This window comes from Lytechinus variegatus, chromosome 2, assembly GCF_018143015.1.
Source record: "Lytechinus variegatus isolate NC3 chromosome 2, Lvar_3.0, whole genome shotgun sequence".
NCBI lineage: Eukaryota > Metazoa > Echinodermata > Echinoidea > Temnopleuroida > Toxopneustidae > Lytechinus > Lytechinus variegatus.
Window position 1 is genome coordinate 83,480,214 of NC_054741.1, and position 13,656 is coordinate 83,493,869.

Genomic DNA, 13,656 nt, shown 5'->3' on the forward strand with positions numbered 1-13,656 from the left:
TTGGAAGATTGCTTCCAAGACCGCTTCGACCATTCTCATTACACGTTAAACTAGTTTCCAGTAAACTAGTTTTAGGATGGTAGTGAGAACGGTGTCTTACATGCTTACAACCGCGTAGCCAGGATTTCATTTTGGAGGGGGCGGTAAATGCACGCGAAGCGTGCGTGCCAACACCTACAGAGCGCGCGAAGCGCGCTCCCTAGGGGGTGGGTGCAGGGAGGGGGAGTTTCCCCCTCCCGCGCGAAGCGCGAAGCTTTTGGTGATTCATAAATTAATATGAAAAGGAGCCATCTCTCTTGTCTCTAGTACCTATATCAGCTCCAATTCAGTTGACGATTTTGAACCTTGTTTTCAAAGTGATTGTGAACGCACAAAAAGGAATACAATGGAGGAAATTAAAATACTAATAACCCCGCGCGAAGCGCGGAAGCTAAAGCGTTTTATCATTTTTTTTCCATGGAAAGGGTCCCGAGAAAAGGGTATTCTCAAAGATATATTGAATACTTCTCTTGGAAAGATCAGAATTGATTACAAACAATTTAGCGACAGCGCATATCTTTAACTCGCAAAACAGAAGAGAAGAAATGTATTTGTCGGGAGGAAGATATTCCTTCCCGCGCAGAGCAATGAAACTCTGAAATTTCAAAGGGCGGATGTTTCATCAAATGCAGGTATCTTGTACCCCATCGGCTCTATTTCAATTGATTTTCTACGATTATTGAACTTCATTACAAGGAAAATAGTGCGCAAAAAGTTGAAACTTCTGTGATTTATTGAAATTATATAAAAAAGGATGCCTAATTTCTTTGACTTATCCTGAAGCGCTTCATTTTTAATCAAAGAAACGTAAGTGTCATTCAAAATTTAAAACTGCAGGGCGCAAAACAGGACAGGAGATGAATGTGCAGGGAAATGACATGAAATTTAATAGAATTTAATAAAAAAAATATTGTACTTTTTTATTCAAACGACACGAATTTTATACCTTCCTCTTTTTAAATCAGGAACCTGTTTGCCCCAAAATTATGGTTGTTTAGTAATGAGCTGAAAAGCAGGAGAAGTTGACTTTATGGATGTGATGGCAGAAACTGATAAGATTTTACCCGCCCGGAGTCGACCCGACCAGAAGTTGCGTGATCAATAAAAAAGGATAACTTCATATGCTTCGGCATAACCTTACTTTAAATCCATGCCCTATATACATTTTGAACACATACAGCTGAGGTGGAGAATATAGTTAGAGAAAGGATGGGGGAAACAATCGAGAACTTCAATATTGTCATTTAACCGCGCGCAGCGCGGAAGCAAAATTCATATAAAAATACAGAGCGCTCGAGAATGAGTTTCTCTTTTGAGAAAAAAAATGAAAAGGAAAAAAAACACACAAAGCTACCTTTCTTCCCTTTTCCTTTTCTCCTCTCTTTTTCCCTTCTTTTTTTTTTCTTTTTTGGGGACGTTTTGGGGGGGGCGACCGCCCCCACCGCCCCCCCCTGGCTACGGTCTCCTGCATGCTTAGTCATACATGTAAATATGTAGCTATACATTTCCTTTGCACTTCCTCTTTACATCAGAAAACCTGCATAACTTCTGCTTATTTTTCAAGTCCCTAGGACCGAAAATTATTGTATCAGCCAACTAGCATTTTGCAAAACATTTCAAATCAAATGTATTTAAAAACATATTCCTGAATTTCCATGCAAACCCTCATTTGAAATAATTTTATTGGAAAAGAATATGAATTATTCCTTTTTTCGTACCCAATATTGGAGAATTTGTCATATCAGGAACAGAGTATCAGTGAGCATATTATAACCAGAAACAATTATCAAAATATTTGATTTTACAGTGGAAAGAATCATACATGTGTTACTTGTGTATCATTTTATAAAAGCAATATGTGCACAGGTTTGATGATTCATATTAAATTAACACTTCTTCTAATTGCATTGTTATTTTTTATATGATGCCTATAGATACATTCTTTAATTCTTTTTCAATGAAGCACAATTTCACAAAGGCCTGTATGAGGTTTTGTTGACAAATTTCCTTATCATGAAAAACTGCTAAATATGCACATGAAGGTACCAGCAACTCATAGGATACAAAACAGGATGTTTTTCTGTCTTTTAACAGACCTTGTAAATTGCAATTTGAGAAAAGTTTTGATGAGCCATCTATAAATATATATATAAAAATATTAGAATAATAGGCCAGTCAACTTTGATTTACTGCCTCACAGCAGTGCAGTATACATGTAGATAACATTTCTCTTCAATGAGAAGTGTGCATTAATCTAAAAAAAATGTTTTCAGTACCCAAATTCATTGTCCACAGTCCAAGGTTGCAAAAAAAGCAACATTCAATAAGATATATTGGGGGTCAGTGCCTTGCAGTCATGTAGAATTTTCATTCCAATTACATCATACATGTACGTCTGCACTTGTAGACTAGCACCCAACCCATATTTACAGGGTACATGTATACAATGATGACACATCATGAAATAATCTAGCCCCCCCCCACACACATATCAGTGCATACAATAGACACCTCTCTATCAAGGTCCACAGTTAATGAATTCATCAGGTAGTCTGACATTGCAGCCATCTTCAATATCAGAGTAAATGAAATTGGTGAATATGTAAATCATACGGAAAAAAGTAATTTTCATCATTCCCAAGCGAGATTGTATGACTCATAAATTGACCTTATTCTAGTTTAGAAACGTCAAAATGAAATGAGATCATATTTGTTCTGCCATCCTAAATAGAATAGGACTGAATGTAGACTAGTAATAATATGGGACTGCCCTGGGTATTCCCATATCATTGAGGTCATAATAACACACAACAATAGATGACTGATACAGACTGCCTCCATACTATATTTAGTTTCTATGGTGCTCTATGGACTGAATAATCATTACTGTGAGATATTAATTCACCAAGTGTACAATTATAATTGATGGCCTATAAAGGGGAGGGGTAACTTAGAGAGGAGGGGGGGGGGTGGCAGAATTATAATAATCAATACCATCCATAGTATACAATTAATGCACATTTATGAGTGTGTTATGACGATGCAGCACACTCGAGGGTATTTACAATTATGCGAAAGCAAGAGGCGCTTGCGCCGAGTGCTTTTGCATAATATTGTGAATGCCCGAGAGTTGCTCGCATCGTCACTAACATCACGAATCTTAAAATGTGCATTAATTTTTTTATAAAACGGGTCGGCAAAAAGAATTTTTCATGGAAATTTTCTTCAAATCCCTCCAACTTGTGTACGATCGCACAGACGAAGAGATCACAAGACTATCAATTACGACATCACAGGCGTATCTACTATGCGAGCCTAAGTAAGCGCATCAAAATCATTGCCAGCCTCTTTTACTGAACGCGTATCAGTTTTTACGTACTATTGGAACTAATGCTGCGCAAAAATTGCATAGTGCTGCACAATAAATGCACAGTGCTGCACAAAAAATGCACGACTGGAAGGTTGCGCATAATTAAAGCATGAACACGTGACTTGAATACGCACTCACCATTGGCTACATTCTTGAACCCGTTTTATAATACGCATTATCACTTGACATCAGTAGGTGAATTTTGACATTTTATAATCCCACAATGAAGATGGGTACTTAATTAGCCTACATACATGTACATGCAGCATACTCCTGAATCTCAAGTGATCCAATTAAACATGAACTGAGGGAATTAAAGACACTATCAAGGATAAAAATCTACTTTATCAAAAGGGTTGACTATTTCAAGTCAAAGACATGAAGGAGTGTTGGAGATTAGAAAAAAAGTATATAAAATCAGAAATATAATAAAATGGAATAGAAAGACAAGTTTGCATATAAAGGAGAGTATACACAATACAAAATAGAATAGAAAGACAAAAAACAATGAATAGTTTGATTGGTTATACTTACACAGAATTGAAGAGATAAGCTCTGCCTTGGCTACCCTGAAATGACTGTAAATAAGATAATAAATAAGAAATTAGAAATAAGATAAAGTACATGTATATTGTAGACCTATACAGAAATATTTCAATATTCAAACTTTTGAAAACATTGTTATTTTCATAACCTACAGAGCATACCATATGTAAATGAACTGTATACATGAACATTTTAAGACATGCAATTGGTTCTCTATTATGTATTATTTGATCAGAATGTAGATCTATACAATGCATTTTTATCTAGAGAAAGTACAAACCAAGGCTAGGTCAATAGCTTAAATGACCCATCAATTATCTTTACAAGAATCATGACCCCAAATATAGTACCTTAGAAACAATTACAAACAGACATAAAATAGAAATGGCCATAAATGACCTCAAGTTTAGTTTCAGAATTCAAGACACTCTGGATCGTAACAAATATACCCTGAAGCAATTAAAACTTTGCATGAGGTCAAAATCAGTCTAGCAGCAAAGTTTTCTTTAATATTACTGTGTGATATACAAAAAAACAAAAACATAAACATTATTTAGCAATTCCATTGTTGACATTGAATAGAATAGGGAGAGGTATACAGACACTTTTCTTACGAAAACATAAAAAGAAAACCCTAATGCATATTAATGGGTTTTCTAGTGCAGTCAGCACCACTGATACAAGATGTCATCAACAGATGAAAACAATGTAAACAGAGCTGGAATACATGCATAAGAGAGCAGGGCTAAAGATGTGATGAATCTCAATGGGAAGGGGATGAGTATAGTGGACTATTGATACAATTCTTATCACAGCAAAATTGTACATTGCATATTGGTACTTGGTCCTACAAGCACGTAGTTGCCATAGAACATGTACTGTATTTATTTATGATATCAATTTATGGTGCAGTTACTGCAGTACATGTAGTTGTGGATGTGTAACAGTACAGTGTACTCAAGTGTTTCCACAGCTCCAAAATAAAATTCCCGAAACTGAATCCCAAATTTCCTGAAATTCATAGATATTTCCTGGAATTTTCAAGTTTGATTTAAAAAAAAAATCGGGCAATAATACAGCAAGCCTAAATTTGGTGTAGGTGGCCAAATTCAAGGAAATTAGCATTTTTTTTGTTTACGCCCTCTTTACAAATAGGAACAAATTACAAGATGCGAGCGCAGAGCGTGAGTGGAAAATTTTGAGCTAAGTATAGATGTAAAATTATTTTAAATGTACCCTGAAAATTGATATATTCTATGTTTAATTGCTGTTTAATTGTATTTTTCGGATTTCCCGAATTTCCTGGAATATTTTCATTTCCCGAACCTCTCCTGGTAACAGTCAAAATTTCCTGAAATTTCCCGAATTTCGGGAAGAGTGGAAACACTGAGTGTAGTTGTCAATTTCATGCTTGTCCTTGACAACCCCCCTGCCCCCACTGCTATTCCCAGTGCATGCAATGAGGACCTTTTGTCTTCTGCATGACCTGTCTTTACAACCACTACCCCCCCCTCTAACCACAACTTTCATAACAAATCTGACCTTCACCTTATTTTCCTTTGTTTGATGGATCTGAACTGGGTAACCTTTCTCCATTTTTTGTGAAAATAACACTTTTGGATACACTCACTTAATATAGTCTATAGGTACAGACCCAATTATATGATGCTTCAGAAAATTTATATTAAGCTTACTTAGCTTAGTATAGAAAAGCTTTGCCGATCATCCTGCAAGACTTCAAAAGCTACAATCACAAACATAAACAACAGGAATGGAAGATTGTGATGTCTGCCTTATCACTATATTAAACAAAATTATTTGTTGATATTGTTTATGAAGACTATGAGGGTTTATGCGTGTAGACTAGGTATTGTTATGACCGGAAAGCCAGCCTTTTGGCTGCGCTATGTAATGTCTGACAGATATAACAGCTTCATCAGGAAAGGATGGTCTCAACTATAGATAATAGGATTTGATTCGGTGAACCTAAATGATAATACCCAGTTTCCTCTTGCACTTTTCACTTTAGTATGTTTGTTTTGGTTTGGATGGATGGGATACATGTTTATCATCTACTTCTACCAGCAAAAGTAGAAACTATTCCAGGGATGTCTGAAAAGGATATGTTTACACAGAGTTTTGAGAAGTTAGGGTGAGGGGTAGTTTGCTATGCGAATCCGGTCACTCAAGGAAAGTGGTCAGCAATTTCATCTGAAATTCACTCATTCAATTACAATTTTTCCCTTAAGCTGATAGACATGACTCTCTGGATCTTTATAAAGAAAGGGAATCAATAGAAGCCTATTAAAGTCATCTTGGATACAGCCAAGGATGTTGCAAAGAAAACTAATCAATATTGCATCTCAATACAAGTGTAAAATGTAGTCCTACTTGTACATGTACATGTAGCTTCCACTTCGCAGACCTGCCAACCTCAGGGAATGAAAAACTGTATTCTGTGATTAAAAAAACCCTGTCATTTCCCCCCCCAAAAAGTGAATTTCATAATGAAATGCTTGGTGCACTCACTCATAGTGGCGCTCAAGCTGCATGCAAGCTAAAAAGCACACTGCTATTGCAGATGAAAAAAACAAACCAAACATTGAAATATGTGTATATCTTCACCCTGGTTTTAACAAAATGATCTTGAAAAAAAAAAACAAGTTACCGGTACCTGAAATTACATTGATCTAATAACCATATTTGTGTACGTTTTCTGAAATAGAGACATATAGAGATGATTTTTCTCAATAAATTACGATTTTGTAAAAAATCTTTTTTAAAGAAAAAATGTACTGCCATATTTTGGTTGCAAAAACATACTAAATACACCTAAAACGTACTGGTTGGCTGGTCTGACTTTGTCTCACTAAACTGGTTTACCCGGTAATCACACATACATTGTAGGATGAGGACACAACCAGTTTCTGGGAAGCAATCCTCGCCCAAAAGTAGGTAGTGTGACAGCAGTAGCATATGCAGGATTTTTGAAAGGAGGGGAGTGTTTCGAATTGAATGAAAATTTGACAAGTGCTCAAAAAAAGAAAAAAAAAGGTTTTACCAAAAAAACTATCAAAGCAATCTTCTAAAACTGGTTTTGTGAAGTGGTTTAAGGGAAATCAGTTCAAGAAATGAAAAAGAACAGGGGATCGTTTCATGAAAGCACTGACAAGATGTCTTTCTCTGATGGTTACCATAGTAACAGTCAGAGGCCGGAGCTTCTTAGCCAATCAAAACCAAGGATTTCACCAAAATAGTCAGCACTGTCAATTTAGTGCTGATAACTTTCATCTCACCATCATATTTAAGAACCTTTTAAAAACTCTCATTTCTCCATCTCTCCAAAACTATGTTTTATTCATTGTACTGTACTTTAGCAATCTTAAAAGTGGATAGCAACTGTACACATCTGGGCCCTTTGAATTAAAGTTACTTCAATAAACTTTGCTACAGTGTATCAGGGGCCGCGGAACCGGGGGGGGGGGGGGGGCTGGGGGGCTTTCGCCCCCACTTTTTTCCAAAAACCGTGTACAAAAACGCAAAAATGACCATACGATTGTGATTTTTAGCATGGTCAGCCCCCCCACTTTTGGCTCAGCCCCCCCACTTTGAAAACCGTTCCGCGGCCGAAGACCTGTGTATGTTTTGGTAATGTCAATGAAATCATTGATTTTGATTGGCGATTGAACATTGTTATCATGGAAGTTACAATCACTTACATGTAGATGGCCAAGTTATCACTTACAAGACACACTTAAAAAAATAAAAACTTTAAAATTGATGAAAATCATATTGCAATATTTTTCTGTACTACATGTAAACAGGGATTAAATTTTGACATAATTTACCACACAAAAAACTAAATAACTACAATTGATTATTTTGTAGATGTAAAACTCCTTAGTTGGACAATTTCTTACCAGGCCCATTACATATCATATCAAGATCTTGTTTTTTTGCTCTTCTCTGAGGACATATAATCTAGACTTCCTATATCTCACTTCAATGTTATCATAAAGGAAGAAAGGAAAACCACTAATTATGAAGTAAGAGTGCCAATTTCATAATAGTCAAGGTTTGGAATAGTCTTTAAAATCAGACCCCTTTAAAGTAATTTGTTGTTGCAATGAGTATTTGGGGGAAAAGGTGGACCCCTGTCCTTGGTACACTATAGGCCTACTGGTCGGAGTAGAACCTTACTTGAGAATCCTGAAAAAGGAAGATTTAACTATCATCTAGATCAATATCTTCCTAAATTAGCATTATCCGTATGATAATATGAAACCAATATGAAATATCTATCGTAATCATAGAATGGGTTCACTGACCAGTCATGTGTTGATTCTTTAATATAGGCCATGTTTATGCTTCCACTTTTAAAGCCAGAATCAGCGGTTCCAAACGTGATTAGTCCAAAACACGGTTGCGTCCATGCTTAAATTCATTTAAACGCTGTTTCAAAACGGCGATCATAAAATCACAAAAAGGTGCGTTTGTAAACGTCGTTTGACCAGAATCAGGCTTTCTGGAGAAGTATAAACAGAACCACGATCGTAAACGTGTTTAAATGACGTCATTTGATACATGCTTCAGGTGAGATGAAAATCTGTGGGCAAATACAGTCGAATTGCCCCATTTTATCTCCACGTAATAACAACACTCAGAAAAAAAACTTTCGAAAAAAAGCGCGCCCAATTTGACCTCGCTTTCTTTCGAAGCCAGCTGGAGATCGTGATTTCGCCTCTGAAAAGTTAAGCATAAACAGCACTCCTAGAACCACGTTTACGATAGGCGTTTTGAATCGACGTTTGAAAACGCCGATTCTGTCCTCGCAATGGAAGCATAAACACACCCATAGTGCAACCCTCCAGCCCTGCCTTTGGATACAACATATACATGTAAGGCTATGCCTTTGCTTGTGATGTCATAAAAGAAAGTAGATTCAAGAGAGTAGAATCTATTTGAGTCCATTTCAGAATGATAATACCAATATCATACTATCATCATACTGCAATGAAATATGAGAAAGTGTAGAATATCACTGATAGATAGAAGCACACCCCTACAGAAATTTCCAAGCTTGCGGGAAGCGTGCGACTAGCTTGCGCAAGCTTGCGGCATGCTAGTAACTAGCATGCGGTTAGCTTAATAAGCGTGTGATATGCGTGCAGAGTAATAGTTAAGCGATCTTTTAGCGAGCAGGGACTGTTCGCTAGCATGCACTCGCTTATTAAGCGAGTGCCCTGCTAGTCGCATGCTAGTTACTAGCAAGCGGCACGCTTAAATTTCGGTAGGGGCACATAGCTGATTAGAAAAGAGACTGTGTCTACAGACTATACATGTATGAGAGTTTGTTTTTATCTCATTTCACGAGAATCATGTTCAATATGTAATGACATATCAAAGAGCTTTCACAAGTTCATGGTACGGTCAAGAGGGGTTTACAGCTAAACATTTCGGCCCTCTATGGAATTACGGTACAAAAAGACCTTCTGGATACCATGCAGCACAAAATGGAAAGATGGTGAAGACATTCTTTTATATCTTTTTTGAAAATGATTTTTCTATTAAAAATTTCTAAATCTATCAATTTAAAGTTTGAATTGCTTATCATGTTTTTCTTGCTGTTATCAATTGCACTATTTAACAGCTAAAATGAGAAAAGAAAAAAAAAATCATTCAAACAGCTAACATACTTAACATCTCCAGTTTTTATTTGAAAAAAGCCCAGGGTCCAACATGTATTTGCATACAATATATCCCTGATTGATGTAAACTCTCCCTTTCAAAATCCAAATTTCATGAAATTTACCTGTCAAGCCAAGTTCAGATAGGTTGAGGTTTTATACAAACAGGGCCTGATCAGACATAGCTGTGACGGACCACTGAACTTATATCAGGAAGAAAAGATTGAATGTTCAGGAAATATGGAAGAGAGTACATGTACATGTAGATCTATTCGATTCCATTTCAGAAAGATAATACCAGTATCATACTATCATACTGCAATGAAATATGAGAAAGTGCAGAGTATCACTGATAAGAAGTACACATAGATATCATGTTGATTCCTACTCATTTCTAATATGGCTAGGGCTCAAATGGATATGAGAAAAAACACATTCATTTTATACCATCACCAACCCCGGCCCCCCCCCCCCCACAAAAAAACTTTTGGACTACCTCTGTGAAAATAAGTACAGGTTCGTTGTGACACCCATGCATACATGTATGTACATGTATACATTAAGCAGAATAAATATAAATGCAAACCTTTCCAAACAGAGCTTTTTTTTCCAAAATATATGATTAGTATAGAATACCAATATTGCTCAGATGCAGATGCAAAGATTGTAAAAGGAAATTTACGGTATTGATTCGATCACGTTGCCATACACGTGTTCTGTGTCATTACTTGCGCGTGCAATAAAAATAACATGAAATATGATTTCAGTTCATTTCCTGTCTATCAAATACCAATGTTTGCATCAAACAGTGTGCCAACTATCTAAACCAACTCCTTGTTTTCCAACAACTGCACATGCAATCATAACAATTGCCAATGCTGTAACAGACAATACAAGCTGATCAAAATGAGTCATATAGAGTATTCTATTCAGCAATGAGAAAGTCCAGACGTTGTTATTGTTATGTCTTTATAAAAAAGTATATCAAGGAGTTTGTTCTTAAAGAGAAATGCCAGTAGTTGCAGTAAACACTGATTTCATGAGAAAGTCTGTAAAACCAGGCTTAATTGTCAGTATATCATCGAGGATCTAGATCTGGTATAGTTACATAAGCTGAACTTTGTGAAATCTTGAAATCTACGCTGAAAAATGATCACACTGAAGATCACCAACACAGATAGGCACACGTGGGACAGTGTATTATTATTGCTGGAATAAAGACCCGACGGAAGTGACCGAATCCGCGCTTATTTCTCAGCAATTACACAATTTCTTCCAGAATCCTTTGGCACATATTTTTTATTCACACAAACAGACAATTGGGTGGTCATTATATTAGATTCTGTAAAAAGTCATCTTGAGATCGTTACCAAAACTGGAATTTCTCTTTAAGGCAGGATATCATGCTACTGTTGTTCAGGATGGGTGCTGAAATATAATACAGTATAAATGCAAATTGATATGAAGGGATTTTGAAGTTTGAAATTTTGGTCTATAAAATCTTGTCCTTGTTCTGATCAATCCATTGCAACTGATGCAAATTTTAGTTGAGGTTACATGGAAAAGGATGTAAGGACCGTTTGACATATCAGTGGCTCAGACAGACATCCCATATGAACTGTTTTCAAACCACAATGCCCATTGAAAACAACCAATACTTGACACATTCTTCTGAGTTAAAGCAGTGTGAATGGATGCTATAACCTATCAATGGTCTGATCGTATGAAATAAACAGTAACCATACATGTAGCACTATTATTTCATAATGAAATGACTACTTTATTGAACAATGATGAAATAAAGTGGTGAAACAAAGCAAGAAAGACTGAGATCATTCAAGAACGGTCATAAAGAAATACAACACATATGGTAATTTTTGTCATTATGGCAGCTAACATGGTAACAGGGCTCAGCAGCCAATTACAATCAAGATTTCCATAATAGTTACCATAATGGTAAAGTTACACAGATGTATCAAATCATCATAAAACATGTTCTGGACTACTCTTACCTTTGATATTAAATCATCGTGGTTAGCTAAGTGAGCCCTGCAGTGGATACAGCTATACCTGCGATGGCAGTTTGGCAGGTACGCCTGGAATGTCTTCACCATCTTGCCTGTCCTAGAAGTACTGTGTCCGAGGAGCTTGGAGCAGTCTAACGCCCCCACAGAGCCGCACATGCAATCTCGCTCGGCTCCCCACCACAAGGAGGACAGTAAGCTGCCGATGATGGGTACTGAGGAGCAGCGATGGGCGGGAACCGGTGGTGATGCCGTGATGGCTTCCGACTAAACAACGTTGTTCCTCTCTCTAGCAGTCGACAACCGACAGAACCTGTCTCACTGGATGTGAGACAAGACTTTACTTGCACTAGAAGATAAACTTGGATGAATCGCAGATGATAGTTGAGTTGGTGATTACGGTTGATAAATAGAGATACCGGTAGATGATGATGGAGATTTTCATTTAGGATTCAATGTCCATCGAGGGTGAGGTTGTCCTCTTCTCTTGACTCCCTTTGCAGGGAAGGTGTGATCTCTGAGGGACATGGGATGACGAGTTGCCACGGAAACTCAAGAATCGCACCTTCTATGCTTCTACAATATGCAGGAGAAATGATCCAATGACATGCAATCATGAAGGGATGGATGCGTCAGACAAACCCACGGTTCTTGAAGCCAGACAAGTAACTTTCTGTGGAAGATATAAAGACAGGAAACGTTGAAATGAATATGTGCATGTAGAAAACATGAGTACCGTGCTTTGTTAATATCCATGTACAGTATTGCCAAATACATCCTGATCTGATGAATATGTGTTTTTAACAAGGTAAATCATCATAGGCCCCTTTAGAATCAGGTCATTCATTCACGCCCTAAATAAAGTTAGATTGCCCCCTAAAAGGTAATACAAGGACTGCATTTATGTGACCTCATTAAAAAGAATCACAAAGATGAATCATGATTCAAACACATAAAATCAAGGTAAAAATGCAAAATCAGGGTTTAATCAACCCTTTTTCCAATCCCGTTTCTCCCTCTCTTCAAATCTAGCCATTGCGCATCGCATCGTAGTGCGCAGTTTGACCTCGGTCAACTTCAACACGGGGTTTGATTACAAAAGATACAAAATTATGATTATGAATATATGTGAAGTTAAAGCAAAAATACCACTGGCAGCACACAGTGCGGCATGAACATGGAGGTAGGCCGATATAATGCCGTCTTAGAATCATGATTCAAAACACTGTTACGTTTATTCAACCTCTTCAAAACGTCATTATGCAGAAATGTATTTCCAAATGCCCCCTTTTCTGTGTTTCATGTTTGTGATTTGAAATGTGTTCCCTTTTACTTTTGATTAAACGGTTAACGCAACCCCGAGTCTGCAGAAACATCTTTCTAAACATATTTCAAATCATGATTCTAGAGTAAAATAGAGGTACATAGACTCATCCTACGCTTAAAATGACAAGAATCTCTCTTTTTATACATGTACAAGGCTTTAGAGAAGAGAAGCACTACAAAAAATATCTCATCATCCTTGCACTGCTTTCCAGTACTAAAAAAAATATCTAATTAATTTTTTTATACATGCTTGTGAAACATACAGAACAGAATGACAAAGTCCTTTCTTATATAGCAATAAAAGGTGGTGAAAGTTTGAGTATAAAGAGGTGAAACATTCCTGTTCAATTTCAGCGGGCCACGTTTAATGTGGTAAAAGGTGGTGGAGTTAAGTGGAGAAACGATTATCTGCCAAGATGGACAAGTTTCACCACTTTTTCTGAGGTCAAACAAATCAACCTGGAACTGCTGTACATGTAGGCCTGACAATCAATTTCTCTTTTTTTTAAAATTCTGCTGATTAAAGAACCAAAAGCAAGACCAGGGTTCCGTAACACAGTTGATTGATCGTACGCTTGATTTTCACGATTGATTGTACATTGTAGTCAATGGAATCAATCATAAAAAAATGATCATTGCTTAGTTTCGGGGCCCCCGGGAGTGT

The 13,656-nt window shown here is 36.9% G+C and overlaps 1 protein-coding gene across 1 annotated transcript in view; it reads right to left on the bottom strand.

Moving 5' to 3' along the window:
- Positions 1 to 13,656, bottom strand: part of LOC121409303 (protein yippee-like 2) — a 39,889-nt gene that overhangs the window by 11,814 nt on the left and 14,419 nt on the right. Inside the window, exons 2-3 of the mRNA XM_041601222.1 lie at positions 11,655 to 12,339; positions 3,944 to 3,987 (exon numbers count right to left, since the gene is read on the bottom strand). Of these exons, the coding sequence (XP_041457156.1) occupies positions 3,944 to 3,987; positions 11,655 to 11,825 (215 nt within the window). The 5' untranslated portion in view covers positions 11,826 to 12,339. The remainder of the gene's footprint in view (positions 1 to 3,943; positions 3,988 to 11,654; positions 12,340 to 13,656) is intronic.